At 39.7% G+C, this 22,748-nt stretch overlaps 1 protein-coding gene across 8 annotated transcripts in view; it reads left to right on the top strand.

Moving 5' to 3' along the window:
• The first annotated feature begins 2,289 nt into the window (after positions 1-2,289).
• The window catches only part of arhgef1b (Rho guanine nucleotide exchange factor (GEF) 1b), a 42,347-nt gene continuing 21,888 nt past the window's right edge, over positions 2,290-22,748 (top strand). For 4 of the 8 annotated variants that reach the window (XM_044208773.1, XM_044208778.1, XM_044208771.1 and 1 more), the window contains exons 1-7: positions 12,989-13,030; positions 17,060-17,146; positions 17,278-17,391; positions 18,834-18,851; positions 19,359-19,457; positions 21,333-21,375; positions 21,513-21,618. In XM_044208773.1, coding sequence (XP_044064708.1) covers positions 13,004-13,030; positions 17,060-17,146; positions 17,278-17,391; positions 18,834-18,851; positions 19,359-19,457; positions 21,333-21,375; positions 21,513-21,618 — 494 coding nt within the window. In that variant the 5' untranslated portion in view covers positions 12,989-13,003. Of the gene's footprint in view, positions 2,620-12,988; positions 13,031-17,059; positions 17,147-17,277; positions 17,392-18,833; positions 18,852-19,358; positions 19,458-21,332; positions 21,376-21,512; positions 21,619-22,748 lie in introns of those variants that run through there. The other 4 variants (XM_044208777.1, XM_044208776.1, XM_044208770.1 and 1 more) reach the window with 4 other exon arrangements.

The following is a 22,748-nucleotide window of genomic DNA, read 5'->3' as shown; positions in this document are numbered from 1 at the left end:
GATTAATGAAAGCATTAATTGAATAATCAGAGAATGGCTCATGAAAGTAATATATAGAATCTAATGCTAATGGTGTCATGTATTTTTTACAACTTGTTTCCAATTTGGTGTATTAAAGTTATTGTTTTCCTGTTTTACTTTGAATCCTGGCACAATAATTTGGTGAAAACACACACACACACAAAACATTTTTTACATTATAATAACAATAATACTGATAACGATAATAATAAAAAATATAATATTACAGTCTGTAGAACATGTGCCTACATTACAAGGATGGCCATTTAGACACACACATTTTAATACTTAAACGCTGACTGTTACAAACTCTGTTGGACTTATTTTTTGGGCTTGTATTTTAATCACTATTACATTTTATTATTGGCCTATGCCGTAGTTCCACTTGATAGTAGAAATAGCAGTTCATTCAACATGTGCTGATAAATGCAAACACAAAACAGTAGATGTTTCTTAGCCATCTCTGTCATGTGCAAACCTCTCACCACCAATTAGGAAATGACTAGTTTTAATGCATATTCAAGGTGTGAGACAGCATCTACAAAGGTTTGGTAAGTTATAACCTGAGTGAGAAACACAGCCCTCAAACCCTTCATCCAAAGTAAATACTTCTCTAAAGTTGTGACGATCAGTGACATGACGTATGAGGTCTTAAAACATCTTTTGAGTAAATTTGCACTTTTTGAACATAAACAGCATGACAGTAGAGGAAACAACCTTATGACCTTAACTATCATATCAACAATCTTAAATCACCACACAGCAGACTAGATTTAATCAAGGTTATGACCATGATACAAACAACGGGAGGGAACGTGATGGGAAAGCAGAGTCTAGTAGGAAGGACCACAGTAGGAAAAGTCCTCATTATATTGCAGTTTATTGTTAGTGTCAGTGTTTAAATGCCATGACCATTCAGACACACACACATTTTAATACTTAAACACATTTTTTTCAATTCAAATCAGTTTTATTTATATAGCGCCAAATCATAACAGAAGTTATCTCAGGGCACTTGTCATATAGAGCAGATCTAGACCATAGTCTTTATAATATTATTTACAGAGACCCAACAATTCCCACCATGAGCAAGCACTTGGTGACAGTGGCATGGAAAAACTCCCTTTTAACAGGCAGAAATCTTGAGCAGAACCAGACTCAGGGTGGGCGGCTATCTGCCTCTACCGGTTGGGTTGGGGGGGGGCACCTCGCCATTAAGGGCTTTAATACTGATGCAAACTCTTTTGAACTCAGCCTAATAGGTCTGCCATAGTACCAATTAAGGGTAGAAGTTCACCAAATGTGCCAATAACGGCAAACACAGAACACAACATAAGCCCCAAATAGACTTTATTTCAAGCCACCATGGATGCTAAGTCCTTAAAGTGCTCAGAAAGGAAATGTGAATCTCTACAATTCCATGAACACTGATTATGATGAAGATCATGTGATATTAAATGGACCTTGAGGTGAAATTGTTATGTGAACTGCTGTTTTCAGGCTCAAGAATGAACTTTGAACCTTATTCTATTGTGACAAAACGTTAGCTGAGCCATTAAAACCTTAAGGATTTACTAGATAAGCATGTAGTATGTAAAAACTGCAGATAGGAAGGGACCAAGTCATGTCTTGTTTCTCCACAAGGTGGCGCAAGGAAACTAGACTAGAAGCGACGCGACCAGCAACCAAGCGGAGTAAAGTTTGATTTGAGCAAGCAATTCTGTATACAGTAGCTTTGATTTCACGCCAGACAGATGTTCTTTATGGTGCTCAAACATCTGTAATCTGTTCAGACTGGCTTTACAGTAGTGTGTGCAATTTATTTGTGGGCAAATGTAGGCTAGATATTATGGCAGATGGGCTGTAAAAAACAACATAAAAATGAAATAATGTATGCTTTAGGTAGATCTTGGTTGTTTAGGGGCAAATAAGAAACTAATTTAGGAAGAAAACAACTTTTCTGTTCGCAGAAGGAGTTTCGGACACTAATAGCCTACTGATGATAAGAGAGAAATCAGCTTTAGCAACAGGCAATTTAGGAAACTGGCTAATAATTATCAGAGAATTAGTAAAATGTTGGTCACTGAGAGCAGTGTTGTTCTGTAAAGTGCAAATAACATAGCCTACACAACACTTTGACATACCTCGGCCAAATATTTCGGGGAAAAAACGAAATTGTTACAAAATACAAACAATGTAAAAACGTAAATATCACGCTTATAAAATACTTTTGTTCAGTATAGCACAGAGTGGGGTCTCAACAATGGGGACGGGTTACTGTGTAACACAGTGCGGAAACAAGCCGTTTAAACAATTTACTTTGTTGTTTTTTTAATTAACAGTCGAGCTCATAAAAAACAAATAAGCACATAGCTACATTACAACCAGTTTTTAATGTGTTAACGGACACATTGTGGTGCTCGATAATTTTAAAAACGCCAAACCTTGGCTTTTTATCCACCGTCTGATCGACCCTGTGCTTCTTTTTTTTTGGAGTTGTACTTCCGCGTACAATGTTTTTTTCCCCACTGACACACGACAACTTTCGAACAGGAAACATATTAGACGCGTCGACTGGCGTTTTCTGTGTATTTACGGGTGAGTATATTATTTTAAAACTATGCCGACGAACATTATAAAGAGCTTGGACTTTTATGCCTCTGTGTGGTAAATTTAAAATCGTCATGGATATTTGTTTTACCGAGACAAATAGCTTAACTTAGCCCCCCTCCTATAGCCCGAGCTGACGGTAGCGTCCACATACAGGAATGCTGTGCTCGGCTGTCTGCACTAACATATATCGTCCTCTCTGGATAAAAAACGAGCTGATAACGGTTTTATTTAACATTTTGGTTAATGAATGTAGCATTGGAACAAAAGGTGTTTGTCAGAAGCATGGGAGTAGCAGTTATGAGGGTATAACAACTTCAGGTAGCAGAGTTGGACCGTGTGTATTTTCTGGCAAAGCCATCTAGGATTTTACGAATCGTGAGTCGTTTAGGTTAGATCACCAAACTACAAATCACTTTAATATTCTCAAAGGGAGTTATGCTGTTTCATTTGTGGTCAGTGGGGAGTTTATAGCTGGTGACCTTGTTAAATTTTATGTATTATCTTCTTTGCAAGAGTATCCTTCTGACATTTATCACAGGAGTACTGTGGTTGTTTTTCATAAAGAAAATAGAGCTATAGAGTATGAACCTACTTGTATATTTTCTTCCTAAATTGCCTATTTTTGTTTTAGACTCTGTCCATTTGAATCACAGCAGTGCGATTAAGGAGACTTGGGTAATCAGTACCAGATCAAGCTTTTTGTTTTACTCTTATTTATTTGTCAACACTGTTTTTGTATAACATGAAAGGAGGCTACAAACATGCTGCACAGTATGACATAAGTCCCTCCCAGTTTTCCTATAGCACTCACTCATTTGATCAACCTATATAGAGTGGGGGTTTCAGTGCAGACAGTGTTCAGTGATTAGTGTCTGAATATAATTGATTACCCATGATGATTTTGCCATGTGAAACAGAGGACATTGGCAGGGGAGAATAGGCGAGAGTTTCCTGCACTCACAGGAAACTGCAATTACTGTACATCTAGTGTGGCTTCATTATCTCGCTGCAGTCATTAACTAAAGATAGGAGGCTGGAACTGTGTGGGTTGTGCTTGCCAGTAAGCCGTTATGTTTTCATTAATGACTTCTCAAAGAACGTGTTTTTTTTGTTTGTTTTTTTTGTTTGTTTTTTTAAGCCAAGTTGCCAGGCCAGTTTGTCTTATTTGTGCCTCTATGGTTTTCACTCCTCGAGGATTTTAGTCTGCAATGTGAGCTCTGTCTTAACAAACTCATTATTCCAGTGGATGTTAATAACGATTAGGTTTGCTAACTTTTAGACGCTGCCATGTGTGTGTTAAGGGCGTTGCAGGCGGCGGTTTCGGAGACTGTGACGTGTTTCCAGCCTGCCACTGCACCCCAGAGGCCCCATGTGAAGCAGGCCCTGCCACTTCCTGTTACGATCTGCTAGACTAGAGGAGCACTGCACTTGTCATCTCTTTCTTTCTCCACGTTTTACAAGTGCAGGCTTGTCTGGAGCCCAAAGGCTACCTTCTCTTCCTTTTAAAGGAATGTTGGCTATAATCTGAGTTGCTGTGCCGCTCTCTCCCTCCCTTCCTCTCACTCTCTCTATTGTCATAGGCCTATGTAAACTCACCCACATCCACTATCTCTCAGAAGGTAGGAAGATAAACTCAGATAGGGCTACAGCGAGGCGTAACAGTCATTGTTAGCCTCTATGAGAGATACCCACCTGGAATGACAGGTAATGACACCTACAGTGGAACAGCCAGGGGGTGTCCTAAGGGCCTGGAGCTGTGTTGCAGGCGAGCTAATAATTTACTGTAGTCAGGGTCGGACTTCAAAGGGAACACAGGTATTCTTTTCTGGCTGCAGTTAGATTGACGCACGGGCAGCAGATAATGAGAGACAGAGCGGTCTGGGCTCCTCTTCTCTCTGCGGTTCAGCAGTGAAATCTACTGTTTCCTCCTGAATGAGCTCAGTGGGTGAGGTGGGGTGAAGTTACCAAATTGTGTGCGTGTATGTGTGTATGTGTGTGTGTGCGCGCATGTAAGGGCACAGGAAGGTGGTAATGCTGTACTGCACGTGTGACACCTACCTGGAACCACAGCTAACTGGAACCACAGCTAATCTAAGCACACAGACAGATTCAAAACTGAATGGACAGAATCAAAGCAGCAGAGGCCAAGATATCCTGACCTAATATGGGGCAAGCTCCAAAAACATTTGATCCTACAGTTCCCATAATGCAACTGAACTTGGAAGAAGGTTACAAAATATTATTAGGACACTGCAGCTCTATTCGCCAGACAGAATCCCACAGCACTCATCTGTACTGACTTGTTCTTCCCCTTGTCTGAGCTGACAAAGTGTTTTAATATAGACAAAACATTGACTATTGTTTTCATGAGTAAGTTTCAGAGCATTCATTGTAGGGCTGCACAGTATGGTAAAAAAAAATCATATTGCGATTATTTTGACAGATATATGATTAACAATTGGTGGGAATGATCATTTTTGGATCACTATTTTAATTTTCACTGAAAAAACTATTAAAATCATGATGTGACATTTGTTGGGGTTTTTACCAAACATGTTTTCTTACATCTGGAGAACACGATTTATAGGCCAGGGCATCTCTGCAGCACTACAGTACTTCATTATAATGCTGTTTTGTCACACATTTGACCTTTTTTATCAAAAAATTGCAGCATCTGCAATTTGGATATTGCACCTGGCCATATTGCGATTTCGATAATATTTAGATTAATTGTGCAGCCCTAATTCATTGTAAAGCTAAAACACAAGTGCCACTCTTCAGTAGTCGTATGGTATCAGTTCAGTGTATTCACCTGCCAATCTCTGTCATCTCTCTGCTGTCATTCACACATTGCAGTCAAACTAGACAAGCCTGCCTGCTTGCAGTATGTGTGGTCAAAGTGTGTGCATGTGTGAGGCATATGAGTCGTGTGTGCAGCTGTGACCCCCCACACACACACACACACACGCACACGCACACACGCACACGCACACACATACACATACACCCCACACAACTGAAGGACCCCAAAATAAATGCAGCCAATCTCAGTGTGAGTGTTTACGTGCTCTCACTCTTGATGATAGGAGGATTTTGTGAAAGCGTAACCTGTGCTGCAGCAGCTTGTTCCTCACACTCTGAAAAAAGGCAGAAAATGGAAAGAGTTACATCCGTCTGTCCAAGTGTGAGTCACAGAGATGGCTGGAAAGCTGATGCGACGGAGAGTGTGTGAGTGAGAGAGGGAGGAAACAGAGAATGGGCTCTTTCATTTGAGGGTCAGGGTGGAAAAAGCGACACTAGACTCCATAGATGATGTTTACACTTGAGGAGTGAGAGATGGGGGGTATGGTGGGGTGAAAGGTCCTCCAGTCTGAGTGAGTGTGTGCAGACAGTGTGCTGGCTGTATGTTAGCACTCAGGCCTTTACGAACAACAAGGAATCTTGTATTTGTCATATTGTTGTAATTGTCATTACAACAGATACATGATAATGACACTTATACAATAGCTCATAATTTCCATTGTCACTCTGAATAATACCAAGATTCATCATTTTCTTTTTGATTAAATGCAATACCACCACAAGTTTCCACCAGGAAAGTTTAGCCTACCTGTAATTGTAATGTAACTGTGTTGTTTGGTGCAGATGCTGCTTTATTAGTACTTGTTCTGATTTATTACTACAGTTTTCTTATGTGTATGTGCTTTCTTTTTTGATAATAGATTAAATGCTTCAATCATTTTTCAAGCAAAAATGGCCCAAATTCACTGGCTTCAGATTTGCATTTACATATTCTTTGCCTTTATATGAGAGTAAATTGACATTTGTTTTTATTTCTGAAATTTCATAAACCAAACGATAAATGGATAAAATGATTTGACAGACAATTAATAATGAAAATTATTGTTAGTTGTTGCCCTAAATACTTATGTCAAGTCAAGTCAATTTTATTTATGTAGCCCAAAATCACTAATTTGGGTTATATACAATCTGTAGAAGATACAACACCCTCTATCTTTAGACCTTTGATTCAGATAGATAAGAAAAAAACATTTAACAGGAAGGAAGAGCAATATAATGTCCTCTCTTACATTTGTTTGTGCTCTTGGTTGGTATTGAAATCTTCCTTGTGAAGTGCATTGGCACATAATGTGTAATAACAGTATGACATTATGACATACCGGAAATAATTTGGATACCTCTCCTGATGGATAGAGCCTATTTTTAAAGCACTCATTGGCTGATACCGATAAGTGTACTAGGGCTGCAACTAACAATTATTTTCATTATTGATTATTTAGATAATTGATTAATTGTTTGGTTAATAAAATGTTAGAATGTAGTGAAAATTTTCCATCATAATTTCCCAAAGCCAAAGTTGACATATTTTAATTGCTTATTTTGTTCGACCAGCGGTCCAAAACCCAAGGATATTAGTTTACTACCATAAAACACTACCAAATATATTTGCAGTGGATTTTTGGCATTTTTGCTTAATCACTGAAACGATTGTTTGATTATCAATGTTGTTGCAGATTAATTAGGTGCGCCAGTGCTTTGTGCAACTACGCGCACTATGCACTTTTTAGGCTTCAGCCTGTTTACAGGTCTTGGGGAGTACTACTGCATATGTGAAAAATGTTGTATGAAGCCTTTTGCGGCTCCAGAGGGAGCTGCATGAAGTCTGATAAACTGCCTCAAGTGATGTAACTTGAGTCAGCGTTGGTTGGGGCTGAAGACTACAAGTTTGAAAAGGACAAGGCCAGACCCCTGCAGCCTGCTCCTCAGCTCTGTTTGAGGCTAGCGGCTCAAGGCTGCATTAGCCGCTACTAGCATAACACACCAGCATCTCCATCTGAACGGTTTGTGGTAAAGTTACATTATGGGTAATGTAGGCAGCAGGTTTTGACAAGGAAGAAGAATGCGTGGACTTAAAAAGACGGTATCTCAGATTCTGCTGCATCGATTTTGATACTTCTACAACAACTGTCCATCGTGAGTCTGACAGTGTTATAGTGTACCTTGAATATTTTGGCTGTAAACTCTTAAATATGGAAGTTATCAGCTCTGTTATTTGTCCTATCTTTTCATTGTAGATATGGGTTTAAATTTGAGGTAAAACATTGATTATGTAGTCAGTACAGAGAACTGTCTGGGATAAAGACTGAATTAATCCTCGATGCCTTATTAATAGGCCTATCCTGCGAGAGAGAGAAGAATGTTGCATATCTGGATTGCACACTATTGGCATGAGGTTAGCATCATGAACCAAGGTGTATTTGTGTGCAAGTACAGAGGCATTTTTAGCCTTGAAGACTTTGATTCTCGGCAGGCTAAATTCCTTCCAAAAATATTCAGTATCAGCTTGCTGTTGCTGCTTTGTTTGGTATCATTTTAAAATCCGCAGCTAATGAACACTGGACACACAAATACACGCAAACAGACTTGTGAATGAACAAGAAGCAGTTTTTGTCACAAAATCAGAGGTATCTGTGGTTGGCCTCAGCAGTTACTACTACGACTACACACACACACACACACACACACATGGAAGCAGTTAGGCCAAGCTGGAGGTTCACTGTGAACTGTCAATCCATGCCAGTCGATTGGCCCCGGCCTATCAACTGTTTCCATGAAGCCAATGACCTCTATATGGGGACAGAGAGAGAGGGGGGAGGAGGATGAAGGGGTGAGTTTAGGTGGAGTTGGCAGTTTGTTGGAGCAGGAGAGTGAAGTGTACTTTGGCTCTAAGGAGAGACGAAAGAAAAGAGGTGTGTTATGCATCGGTGAATATGCATGGCTCTGTGCATGAAGAAGGGAAGAGGTACAGCAGAAGCTTGTTATTTGGGATACCTTGTTTAACATCATCCTTAAAATGCTGGGAAGTCTTGTGCAGAGATTGGGGGGGGTTGTTGTTCAGCATCATTTTTAAAAACCACAGAAAGCAATGTCTATTCGACTGAAATCATATGAGGAGAAGGTCAATGATTCTCTGCAGTGGTTGTATCCAAATAAAATCATATCAAGAAAAGGTCATTGCAGTAAAACTCTCAGAAGAGACATTTCAGTGGTGCAAAAAGTCTTTTAGAAATTGGGAAACCCAGAGGGATTCAACAATATAATTCCTTTGGACATAGCTGAAAAGAAAAAAACAGCAACATGCAAGGTAGGATCCAGTGAATCAATGAAAAGACCTGCCTGTGTTTTCCCTGTGCTGTTGGCCATAATCTTATTTTAGCCACTACGTAATGGTCGTTAAATTACATAATTGGCCCTTGTCTGCCGGCCATGAATGCACTGGCTGTCTTGGAGCAATCGTACAAGGGGCCGCTTTACATAGGCTGAAGGTGGAGGAGACGAAGGAGGGAGGTTGAGAGAGAGAGAGAGAGAGAGAGAGAGAGAGAGAAAATGAAACAGAAGATGTGGAGAGACGCAATATACAGAAAGGAGGGATGGGAGAAGAAAAAAAGGATGTGGTAGTTAAAACATTTTTTTGAGACGGCATATTCTTACACCTTCACCACAGACAAGCCTCTCCCTCTCTCACACATACACTGATGTCACTTGCCTTATACACACACTCTGCTGTGCTACACTATCTTCAGTATCTCACAGTGCACCCTCTCCTCTGTTGTTTGCTTACTGTCAGTGCAGTGACGAGATTTCTGGGATAACTTTGCCCTCTGTAATGTTCAGACCACTGTTGTGTTGCCCTTTTACCTTGTTGCACTAACATGTAGACTTTCAGTCACATTAGGCCTTGTTATCTTGAAATGTCTTATCTTTGGAATTGATAAGAGCCTTATCTTTAATCAAGTCTGTGTTTGTAGAATAATTTAAGATGCTTGTGTTGTCTGTTGGGCTAATCTGTTCAGAAGTAATGCCTTTTGGCAAGTTGGGGAGCTTGCGAAAGACAGATTTTAAAAAGAATGGTCAAAATCAAAGCAGCAGAAGTTGAGATGTCCTGACTTTCAGTCACTAGTGTGGGCCAAGCATTTATTGCAACTCCATAGTGTCTTTCATCAGACCCTCTGTCTGGTAAATGCCCACGTTTTTCAAATTCTGCATCCCCAGTTTGTAACACAGACTATTTGTTAAGATTGGATAAGAAGTCTCGAGCCCAATCCATCATAATAACCTGATGCCGTCATTAGGGTTATTTTCTCAGACTTTAGAAAGCTGCCTCCCAAGCCACATCATACAACCGTTTTCACAGGCTGAGTAATACTCCTCATGACGTGTAAACTGAACTTTATGTGTAAAGTCAGTGAAGTGTGCTTTTAAGACAGTGTTTGTCTGCCTTTTCTTGCCCAGTGACTTTATTTTTTAGGTCACAATACATACAATACTTGTAACCCCAACAATTAGTGAGTTGTGCAGCCAAGCAAATGTCAGAATAAGTGGGTTTGCATTTAATGCAATTTCATGTGAGATTCACTAATTTACAAAAACTTGCTGTTTTTGCATATTTGCAAAAAGAGAGGTTACTAGGTATATTTGCCCTCAAGTGTGTACAACTCTATTGTGTGATTTGCCTTACAATTATGACATATGTACATTTAACAGTTTAATATACTGAAAAATTGCACAGACTATAGAGCATGTTTTCACTGTTTTCACTGAGGTGCTAATTCACTGCCAACTCTGCCAGCTGTAGCCAAAACCATTTGGTCAAGATTGTAAGCTTTCAGGTGTAGGTCTTTGCTTAAACACAGTTTCTGAATGCTTCTATGCGTGTTAGACTTTCCAGACTTTCTCACACTTATGTTTCCATTGCCTGTTTTTTTCTTTTTTTCAGCTGTTACTGCCTTGTTCTTCATTTCCTGCTGCAGTGTGTGTCCCCTCTTTTAATTTCTTCTCCACACTCTCAACCTCCCTCCTCACAAGGCCCCTTGCTTCCCCCCCCTCTGTTTAGTCTATAGGGCTCATATAGGCTAGTGCTTGCAGCCACAGTTATGTTTACCAGTCCTAGTAAGTCCTAGAAGTTTGTGAATGCAGTACAGGCCTTGAAGTCAGTAAAAGTAGGAAAAATAATTAGTTAAATTCCTGGTGTTGAAACATTTATAATTTCTGTGAAAGTCTGAAAAAATATGGGGAAATTATTTTTGAGGACACATTGTTGTATATGACCACACTTTTCATGTTGTTGAGGATCCTACTTTTATTTAATTTCTCTTTGATGGAATTCAAATTTTTTGCAAAATGTGCATGCAAACCCTGCAGTTTTAGGCCATCCTCTCCTATTCACACTCTTTTTTCACACGAGCTCGCTGTTCCTCCTTTTGTTCATCACTGGCTTTCGTTCATGCTGTGCAGTAACTTCCTTTTCTGGTTGGTTCCTATGTGAACTTAGAGACAAGTGCCACTGGAGGTTTGTTTAATGCACTTTTGACTTTCATGGCTCTTATTTTTTCACTTTTCTCAGTCTCTGTCCTTCTCTACTTCTCTCTGTCTCACTTTCTCTCTCTCCCTCTTTTCATCTGATAGGTCATACAAGAAATGGCTCTGATAGCTTCCTGAGGAAATTACACCCTCTTCCTGTCTGTGTGCCTCCCCATTTGCCACCTTCCACTCCCCCAGTTTTTCTTCTTCTTCTTCGCTTAGGGAGCAGCCACTGGAGGAGCAGTGGTGCTGGTAGGAATCCCCCAGTCACTGCTAATGAGCCTGTGGCCTGATGCGAGAGCCAGATAAACAGCAGTACAAACACAGCAAGCTATAGCCATTAGCTGCTGGCCTATTTTTGGACGCTGCCCTCATACCATATAGAGGACAGGACACAGCCTATTGTGACCAAGTGTAAGAAGAGAACAGTGACCAATGCTAATACAATGGATTCTGCAGCCAGGTGCATCTAGTAATTGTGAATGAGTGAAGCTCTAAATTTAGTGTTTTCAGTACAGGAAGATATATGCTGAGTGTCTCCTCTCTAGTTGGTTCCTTAGTTGTTTTTTTGGGGGGGGGTTTTTTCATGCTTGAATTTCATTCAATTTCTCATTTGGTTTCCTACAGATGATCAACAGCAGAATCGCTTTACACCAGCTTGAGGCATTGTTCTCCTATGGAGAGACCATTGACAGCAAATCTTTAGAATTTTACAGTCGCTGCACTCAAAGTTGTAGTGGTAATTCTGCGGAATAAAGAAACACTCAAGGCAACCACTTGTCTTTCTGTAGATTTACTTCAAACGTCTGCAGACAGACTCACAGCAGCAAAACATACATCAGTATAATCTGCTCTGAATGATTACAGAGGGAAAGGAGCATCAGTTATTTATCCAGTCTTCAGGGTCAGGCTCCTCGGCCCGGGGAGACGAGTGTCCAAATAATTTTAACTTTTATGCCCTGTGCTGATGACTTTCTTTTTTTTTTTTTTTTTTTTTTTTTTTTAAACACGTCTAATCAGGTTACCACTGACCAAGAAGCATCTCTGAGTTTGCTGACATATTAGTCCAATAAAAAGCCTCTGTGTTCAATTGTTGTACCTCTAACTATACCCAGCATCACTGATGGGTGTTGTTGGGTGTGATCAGAAGTGTGCCTGCACCTGTAACCACACCCAACATTGATGCCACATTGTACTGGTGTACGCCTGTACATCACTGCAACAAGTGTGATGTGGAAACTAGAACACCTCCAGTGCACAAACACTAAGGATGGACATTTCAGTGAAGCAGAAGACGTTGTTTTCAGCAAAAATATTTGCAGATTCATATATTCTGGATATTTTAATGAGAAAGAAGGACAAATTATTCAAAGCAGAGTATTTTTATATATCTTAAAAGATATCAGGAGGGGATCTTTAAGTTACTCTTTAAAAATTTGTGTAACTTATAGCATATTAGCTTTTCTTAAGCATGAATTTTACTGTCAGCTCAGACCATGTAATCAAATGTACTATACTTTAAATCAAAAGTAAGTGTGTGCAAGCTTATTACTAGAGGTGCACCTCTAGATACTATCTAGAGCACTTGTCTTGGTATTGATACTTCTCTTTAATGATTTCTCTGTTTTAGAGACCACTGTTAATGACATGCTTTGAAATGACATCTTCAGCTGTGGGGTTAATCATCTGTGTAGTGGAGATTCTTTTGTACTTAATGAAGAAGACGATAAAAACACAAATTGCTGCGGGTGTGCAACAATAAGCTGTTGGCCACTGTTGGCCAATCCACTTAATGGTGAACTTTGTTCTCTGGTTGGTTCTGAAAAACATCTATCCATAACACTTTGTTGGTGCCCACTGTGGTGCCACTTACGAGCACCTGCATGAATAAGCACTGTATCATTCGACCTGGTCCTGGTCCACTAAACTTATCACACTCCCCTCTGACAGTCACTGATTGACAGGTGTGGGCCCCTCCGGTTGCGGTATGGACGCTGAAGATACCCACTTTGGGGTGAGGTCACAGTTTGACTCCTCTCTTCTCGGTCTGAGGGGTTTTACTAAAACAGCTAATTGTTAGCTAACGGTTAACGGTTTCACAATGGATGTGGGGTTTGCATAAGAGCTGATGTAACAGTGACTCAGTTATTATTAGGCTGCAGCGTAACCTCTTAGTGACCTGGTGGAAATATGAAATGCTAAACTGTGCTGCTACTTCATCTAAATGTTCAAGAGGTCTGATGAAATAGGTGTGTTTTTTCTTTTTATTATTATTAGAGCTCGGCCTGCTCAGCCCAGAGATGGAGAGGAATGCTGTTGTAAAGACCAGTTGTCATATAACACACACACACACACACATGTACACTGGCAGCTCCCCATAGTCACATAGGAATGGCCCCCTCCCACATACGTGCTCAGTCTTAACCCACACACACACACACAAAGGCATGTACGCTTGATGGCTATCATTGGATTGATGCCACCTGACACTTAGTTAGTACTGGAATGTGATGGGAGGGAGGGGAGGGCAGGGTGGGGGGCAGCTGCCGATTCTCAGGAGCACCAGAACTGATCTCTGCACTTCTGGGACGCTCTGTTCCAATATTGTATACTCGTGGTCTTTTCTTTCTCCCTCAGCCACGTCTACATCAGCCAGGAAAGACCCTCACAGTTCGGAGCTTATGCCAGCCATCAGGAACTAAGAGGTGAAGGGAAGAGGATCTGGTTACTGTTGAAGCTCACAGACCGTCTCTATCTGTTGTCTGAACTGTGCCATATGCTGGAATGTACCACTTGGCTCCTTCTGGGCAGAGGAGGCTCCCACTCGTGCCCCTTTGCAATCTTGTGCTCTTTAAATGCAGAGCAGAGTTGACCTTCCCTTCTTCCCTCTGAGTAACCTCAATTTATCTCTTGAGTATCAACATGTATTACAGTAACCCACGATATCAACCAAGACATAACGATAACAAGGGATTGGCTTCAGCATCCCCTGTAATGAGGAGGCTGAAATGTTGTGATCACAATTTGTTTAGAAACTAGCAATGTTTAAATAAGAGGCAGCTTTCCTCAAGGTTTTACAAGAATCTTCTTGATTGAAGTTTAACAGTCAACTGAGATGGAAACAGAAATCATTCACTGTCAGTGTACTCACTTTTAGAGCTGCAACAATTTGTCAATTACTCAATCAAAAAAAATAATAATAAAAAATAATCAGCAGATTAATTAATAATGAAAGAATCATTAATTGCTGCACTACTCACTTTTATTTAGTTCTGACACTTCAATTGACCCTCACATTGGACCATATACAATGTGACCTGAATAAATTATTTGGAGAAAATAACAAATGCAGATTCTTCCATACAAGGCACGAGAATGATCAGTTGGTCAACTATTTTGATGTTTGATTCATTTCTTCAATCAAAAATGCCAACCTTTACTGAGTTTCTCCTTCTCAAATGTGAGGATTTGCTGCTTTTCTCTGTCTTATGTGATAGTAAAGTGAATATATTTGAGTTTGGACTGTTAGTGGGACCAAACAAAGCTATCAAAACATCATGATAAACATCATCTTGGTCTTAAGGTAATTATGTATATTTTTCATGATTTTCTGACATTTTATAGTCCAAAGAATTAATCAATTAATCAAGAAAATAATCGACAGATTCATTCATAATGAAAATATTTTTTAGTTGCAGCCCTAATGTGAATCATATGTTATGGCTTTTGCAGTCACCACACCAGAACACCTATGGGAGATATTGGAGCAACAGAATTCTTCACCACCATCACCACAAAGTGTGGCCCAATATGTCACTTGTTTGTCTGTGTGTTTAAACAAACATAGTACCGACTCGTTAAAGTTGTTTGGGGGTTTTTCTCTGAATACTCCCGAGTCCTTATCTGAATTGAAGGTCGAAGGATAGAGGGTGCCGTTTGTTGTGCAGAGTGTAAAGCCCTTTTAGGCAAATTTGTGACTTTGGGCTACACAAACAAAATTTACTTGACATATGTTTACAGATAACGTAGGATAAACCAAGTAGGTGAGTCAACTGACAAATCAATCTCTCTTTATGTAGGTATACAGACCAAAAGTGAATACAAGTAACCAACATTGTGCAGGGTTTCTGGGTCCTCCTAACAGAGTTGTTCTACACAGTGGTCCTACACACCTGTCATTAAGACTGTATGATGTGCAAGAAAACAGTTGAGCTGTAAAAGTGAAAGCATTTTATCTTTCCACCAGGAAATGGCTTGATCTGCAGCATTAGTCAGTTGTAGCTGTTGTTGTCATGGTGACATAACTTTGTCTGGGTAAGGTGGCGTTGGCGGTTTCGTTTTGGTAAGGTGCTTGGCGGTTGTGTGTATGTGAAAAAGAGGAGGGGTGTGTGTGTGTATTTATGTCCATGCAGATGTGCGTTCATGCCTCTGACAGGCCTGTGTCTCTCTGTTTGGCTAACCCCTCCTACGCATGTTGCTCCAACACTGGCCTTTCTCAACCCACAGCCCACTGGATATGAATGAACACATTCTCTCTCTCCCTCTCTCTCTCTCTCTGTATCTCAGTTTCTCTCTCTTTTTTCCCCCGACTAACAGCTTTGCTTCTCTCTGTGTCTCTTTACAAGAACTCACCTTGACTTCAAAGCATTTGTCAACTCTCCTGCCTACCACTGTACACACACACTGTATTCAGACCATGAATCGAATGGTGATCCCGTACACAGTCACATTTCCATATAAACTCTAACCACTAAGTGATTTTTCAGTTCCTGCTTAATAACACTTAGACCATCTGCACAACCACACATTCAGTTAAATAATTAGGCATGCTCTGGGTTTTTTTGTGTGTCTTTGTGTGTGTGTTTGGGTGTTCCCTGGTAGCGGCTCTGGGTCTACGGCCTTCAGAGGACTGAATACATGAGCTATGTGTTGTTTGTGTGTTTTGGGTGTGTATGCGTGCAGGGGAAGTGGTGTGGGGTGTAAAGGGTGGGGGTAAATTGGTCACCTCTTCCGATGTATTTTTTCCCATTCATGGATTTCAAAGGCAAGGATTGGCATAAACCTTTTAATTTCAGATTAGTTTAGTTACATTTTTAGACCTGGAGGGTTTACATCATGGCAACTAGGGGAGCGTTTTCCTCTGAATGTATCACAGAACCCAACACTAGTTTGAAAAACAATTTCCAGAGGCAAAATTTGGCCAAACTTCAGCAAAAGCTCAAATCGAAAATGCTGTTTTGCAATGCATGTTAAACACTGAATTATCCCCCCCTGATTTCAACACGTAAACTAAATGTTTTAGAGTGGCCTGGGGGAAGATGACTTCAGCATTTCACAGAACACCCCCCATCTTAATAAAATACTCAAAATGATTTAGTTAAAAAGCTTTTTAATTGCTTCATTATCAGTGTCCAGTTCCCACTGGCCTCAGGATTTATTTCAAGAGAGAATAAGTTTTACTGAACTAAAGTTCAGAACTAATTTATTAAGTAAATATTGTAAATATTGCATGCTTTGTCAGTGGTTTCCCATATCATAGTAAGTTTTTAATAACATGTAGCAAAGTTAGTTTTCAGTGAAAAAAGACACGTGCAAAACTCTTATATTATGCTTTACCTGTGGCCGATGCTTTATATTTCTTTGCCTTGCTTGGCTCATATGAATGAGATCCTACTTACTTAAAGGACCATATGCATTATGACACATCAGGTCTCTCTCTCTCTCTCTCTCTCTCTCTCTCTCTCTCTCTCTCTCTCTCTCTCTCTCTCTCTCTCTCTCTGTCTCTTTCTCTCTGTCTCTTGGAGGTGGGATTGGATGCTGGGGCTTTTTCCCTCTTTCTACTTGATGTTATTTTTCACTGGGGAGACTTCACTGTGTCCAAACCCTGATCTGGCTTTATGTCTGGCTCTGCTCAGCAGGGGCTCAGGATGTCAAAGAGGTAGCCTACCGGTTCAAAGTATACCACATAATGTTTGCTAATTTACTTGTTTTCTTCCCCCCTCTCTCTCTCGCTCTTTCTCTCTCTCGCTCTCTCTTTCCATAGCAGGGTGTGTTTGGGGCTCAGTGCTCTAACCCAGCCATGAGCATCATCGGGGCTGAGGATGAGGATTTCGAGAATGATCTGACTGATGTGAGTGAATAAAAATGTGTCATGTGACAGCTGAATGTAATTTTATAATGACCCCTCAGCTTCATTTTTTGTTGTCCTTATTTCTCTTTCCTCCTGTCTCTTTGCTTATTTGTGTGTTCTCCCTCTCTCAGGTGGTGGATGACCAGTGCACACAGTTCAACAATATAGACCAGTTGAAGGATCGGCCGACCCACCTGCTGGTCTTCATGCAACATGTCATTCTACAGTTTGACCCTGCTCCCCTGGTGAGAACTACAACTCCTGTAATACAGCACCCTGTCTACACAGGATGCGTCTATTTGAATCAATACAGCTGTCTACACAGGCCATGTAATGGCTTGCATGTCGCTTGTGCTTTACGCTTTACAAGTGTGAGCTGAAGTGTCTTTTTAGGCTTCAAGGTTGCTTTTGCTACAGAGTCTGTGTAGACATGGTGTTGCAGTGTGTGTTAATGAAGAGTGTGTGTATTTGTATACTATCAATCACCTAACCTTGATGTTGTTTAGGTGTTGCTCAGTTAGACGATTGACAGAAAATGGATCAATGACAATTTTGATAGACATTGAAATAATAGAAAATATTCATCACATTAGCCGACTTTGGTTTCTGGAAAGTTGTCATTGTGATATACACAAAAACTTGTATATCAATTGATAACAGAAATAATCATTAGTTGCAGCTGCAGCCATATTATGTATACATCTGGACTGAAAGATACCTGATACAGGTCAGTATTAGTCCCTATGCAGTAGTTGCCCACACTGATCTTCAAGATAATTTTTAAGTTTTTTGCCTGTATTTGATAGTGTTAGTTAGAGGGGGATAGATATGACGTGTACAAAGTTCCCAGTTGGAATTGAACCAGTGACTTTACGGTTATATGGTATTTGTCTTAACCTCTAGGCCGCCCAGATGCGTCCTCCACGTGGAAGTTGAAAGAACTGCACGATTGTGGCTAAAATAACATTTTTAATTAATTTGCTCAAGATTGAGATCCTAATAATTCAATTGTTGATGATTGCTCATCCAACTTTAGCAATAGAATATAATTTTATTGCATTTGTACATAATGGAAAACTCCTTTTATTATTACGAACTGGGTCTTATTTTTTTGTTGTTTTGGCTGTCATCATCATTGGTTATAATAACCTTTTGTTCACAAACTGAGATGTGTGGCAGCTCAACATTAGGGTAAGCAAGACTAACAGTCAGACAGGTTCTAAAGATGTCTTAGTTTAGCGATGTAAACTAACGCAGCTAAAAGTAGAACAAGTAGTTCATGTTAACACTGCAGGTTTTCTGTGTTGTGACAGACAGTGCCTGCAGCCAGCCATGTTTGGGACAGAGAGATAATCACAGCGTCCTCAAAACAAATGATCAGACAGATAGTTTACATGTAAATAGAGAGTGCTTGATTTGATGCGAAAGAAAAGCCACTCTAAACACAATGCATCAGTATTGCACCTAATATATCAAAGCCAAATTACGATAACATTACAAGATTTATTGTGCAGCTGTAGTTTGTGTGAAACACATGAAACAGCACATATTCCCTATGAGTTTTTACTGAAGGGATTACAAGACTTCCCCCCTTGTGTGTGTGTGTGTGTGTGTGTGTGTGTGTGTGTCTCTGACTACATGGCTAGTATAAAGCATGCCTGTCCTTTCCCCTTTGTTCTGCATGCAGACACCGAGACCCACCCAGGTACTGTTATACCTTCTACAGTCATTACAGTCCATGTCAAGAATAGAAGTCTGTCAGAACACCAGAAGTATAGAGTGTTTGTAGAAAAGCTTGTTAATTCTGTTGAAAAAACCCATTATCATTTTTGTTGAATCTGTGGTGTGTGGCCACTATCCCACATAGAAGACAGTAATTATAGTGTTTAATGAATTATTGAGATTGAGGTATGTGCATGATTATTGCTGAAATGACAATGACTATTATTTTATGAGATATTATCATTATGATTTAAAATACCGAATTAGCCACATTGATTTGATGCGACAGCACTTTGTTCATTTTATGTCAGCACCTTGACTTTGTACATCAGGTGAAATTAAGTTTTTATATATTATCGTATGCCAGTATATCATATGACCTGAATTGCACAGAAACCTTTAAAATGCATTAATACAGTGTACAGGACATTCAAGGCTATATGAAAATCATCAGCACTCACTGATCTTCTGTCTGTCTCCCCTCTGTCAGCTGTGTTACCTCCATGCTGACCTCTTTAGGAACCTCAGTGCCAAAGAGACCAAGAAGCAATTTGTGGAGTTCTACAACACTTTCTTGGACAAGGGTGCAGTAAGTAGCGCACTATGCTGCTTTTCCTGTATAAGATTGTCCGCATGCCAGTTTTAAGTGGATGCAAACAGACTTAAAATAACGAGCAACCTGATTGTCATGCCCATGACTAAAGTTTATTGTAAACTTAGGGTAAGAAGCAGTAATTAATGTAGTGTGTGATGTGTGCAAACAAAAACACAAAACCATGCCTGCTACCACCAAATAGCAGGCAGAGAGGGAGGAACACACTGATAACATGCAGACACATGCAGTATTTAATTATCAAGCAGCTTATCTAGCCTAAGTTTATGAACGTTATTACCGTATTTGGCTTTATACATGCAGTTTAACAGAGCAAGCAATTAGCAGTAAGCTGTTTTTCTTTAAGGAAGTTAAAGACAGTTAGTCTGATGACCTTACGAGATCCCATTCCATTTTCTTAGAGTGTGTTTGGACTCGGTGTCCTTTCAGCTCTGTGTTTTGTTTTTTAATGTCCGTCTTGGGTTTGAGGAAGAAAGTCAAAGCTCTTTTTCGGGTCAGGTGCAACTTTTTGGATCTGTGAAGACCTCCATTGCAATGTTCGGACACAGTACCTTATTGTGATTAGCTTAGCAGATGTTGCAGATGCTACATGACTTGAACACTTCCAATAGTCCTATAATGATAGACTTTAGTATTAAATCTCTCTTTAGACTCTCAATGGTCACTCTCTTTCTTTGTATTATTTATTCTGTGATTTTTAGCTTTGGAGAGTTGTCAGTTAGTCTCTAATTCTTGCTCTTTCACTCTTTGGTGGTGTGTATTATATAAAGATCAATTTAGAAAAACATAGCAGCCTTTGCAATATAGATAGTATATCTTTTCTCATTGTGTTGTATCAATAGGAATTTGATATACTGTGCAGCTGCAGTCAGTGCACGGATGTGTGTCGGCTCTGTTTGCTCTGTCTATACTCTCTGTGTAGCACCCTTCAGTTTCTGTCTGTCCTTTTTCATCACTCCTCCCTGCACACCTGGCCTCTGTCACTTCTCTGTTATATTTCCTCCTCAAAGCTCATGCACTGTACATGTCTGTCACTGGCTCCCTGTTTGTCTGTCTGTCCGACCCCACAGCTTCCTGTCAGATCGTGGGAAAGCCCTTTTACGAGGAATCGTCCTCTTTTAGCTTCTCTTTTTTTTTTTTTTTTTTCTTTTTTTTTTTAAACCCATCTCTTTTGTAAACCCAAAGTCGGCCCATGTGGTTATTTCCATGTCACTGACAGAGCTATGTATCTCCCATTTGGAAAATGTGTTTTTTCTGTTTTGTTTTTTTATATTTTTTATTTCTAATGTTTAAATGACCCCTTGTGGTGATATGTAGCTACTGCACATTTATTTGGATTCTTATCAATTAATACCACACTGTTTTTCCTTGGGTTAAGACATAACAAAGAGACAATTATACATATGCCTTTAGTTGCCAGTTTATTAGGTACACCTAGCTAAAACTAATGCAACTAATGTTTTAGAGAGGTGTTGATTCATTTTGGAGGCTGTAGTTTGTGGTGCTGTTGAACTGTATTGTACTACACAGAGAATTGTTTATGTTATTTAGCCTACCCTCACTGATTTAAATGGGGTGGTCAAAATCATAGAAACACCAGTCAGTATAACAGCACAAACTGCAGCCTCCAAAATGACCATACAGTTGAATCAACCTCTCTAAAACACTTTAAACAAAAACTGATCATTATATCCTTCATTAACCGAATTTACCTAATAAACTAGCAACTGAGTGTAGATAAAAGAGAACAAAAAGATTCAGTTATAAATGCTTTACATCGTATATTTACTGTCCATATAATATTCTTAATTCTGTCTCTGTACCTGTTTTGTCTTTTGCTCCACAATATAGAGTCTCAGAGTGGCAATACCAACACTTATATCTTATGAATTGGGTAAGTTATTTTCCTGTGTGGTATTTATCAAAAGTCATTATATATTCTTTGCTAGTATACACACTTTAGCCCCACTCTGTGTTTCTTCCCTGTATCACTACTTCTCATTCACTCACTTCTGCTGCCCACTTCCCTAGACCGAACCCGTCCAGATCTGCTCTCTGAGGATACCCAAAAGCGTTATGTTCATGAGGTTCAGGGCCTGCAGGCTGCTGAAGTGGCCAAACAACTCCAAGATTTCAGGCGAGTATCTTCATTCTGAACTCTGCTCAGCTAGTCAAGCACAGTCTTTGTTATACCAAATATTTATTTTGTAAATCCACAATATTTGTCACAGGTCATTATCACAGCATTCTGCTTTGGGGCTAATGGTTGACAGGTGTTGGGGGACGGAATGCTATTACTGTAGTTTTGACCGTGATATGAGTATACTGTAATGCCACCCAGGAAGGCCTTTGCTGTGTATACTGTACTCAAACCCAAAGAGAATTGGTGTTTATCAAATCAGAAAACCACAGTAATAGAGCAATAATGTAAGGTTTCATCATACACAGCCAATTTAAATGACCAGTGTCCATTTTTTGCACGCATTAACCCGCTAACTACAACTTTTTAGCGAGTCAGCATAACAACTCACCATTTTGCAATCGTTTTTAGATTGATTTCCTACCATCAAGGCAGCATTTGGCTATGAAAATAAACTTGTAGAGATTTGAAACTTGCTTTTAGATGAGTAATTTATCCCAGAGGAAGCTGTTTTTTAGTGTTCATATTTGACACATCACCATAATCAAATTTTCCTATAATCTTAACATTAAAATAATTGCATGTCTTGATTAAGTGTGTTAGATGTTTACATTTCATCCAAATTGCAGTAAGAACCTGTAGCTTCTCACCTAACCTGTTCACTGTGTGCAAAAATGCCCTACATTTATGCTAAGCGGCTGCCAGTGACTATTACTCAAGACTTACTTTGGCTCCTTCACAATATATAGCCATATATACTGTACATTTGTCTTTGCTGGAAGGCTTTTACTTTTTGAATAGCAGGAGCATGAACACAAGATAAGGTCATCTTCATCTCTCTCTTTCTAACTTTCTTTAATTGCATTCTCCATGATGCCTATGCTTAGGTTAGTTTTGTAACCTAAACAAAAGAACTTAAGATGGGCTGCCTTGAATTTAGATGCACAGGAAAATGATCTGATCAGAGATTTGAGAGTGCCAAAAATCTTTTTATTCAGGAGTAATGTTTTCAGTAAGTCAAACCTATCAAGACACAAAATAAGCAAACATGGAAATCATAGAGAGGATAATGAGAATTAGTTTGTTTCATGAATTAAAAAGGTTTCTTCTCAGAAGCCACTCTCAAG

Source organism: Siniperca chuatsi, linkage group LG9, assembly GCF_020085105.1.
Source record: "Siniperca chuatsi isolate FFG_IHB_CAS linkage group LG9, ASM2008510v1, whole genome shotgun sequence".
Taxonomy (NCBI): domain Eukaryota; kingdom Metazoa; phylum Chordata; class Actinopteri; order Centrarchiformes; family Sinipercidae; genus Siniperca; species Siniperca chuatsi.
The sequence above is the reverse complement of the archived record's forward strand: the minus strand, read 5'-3'. Positions and strand labels throughout refer to the sequence as shown.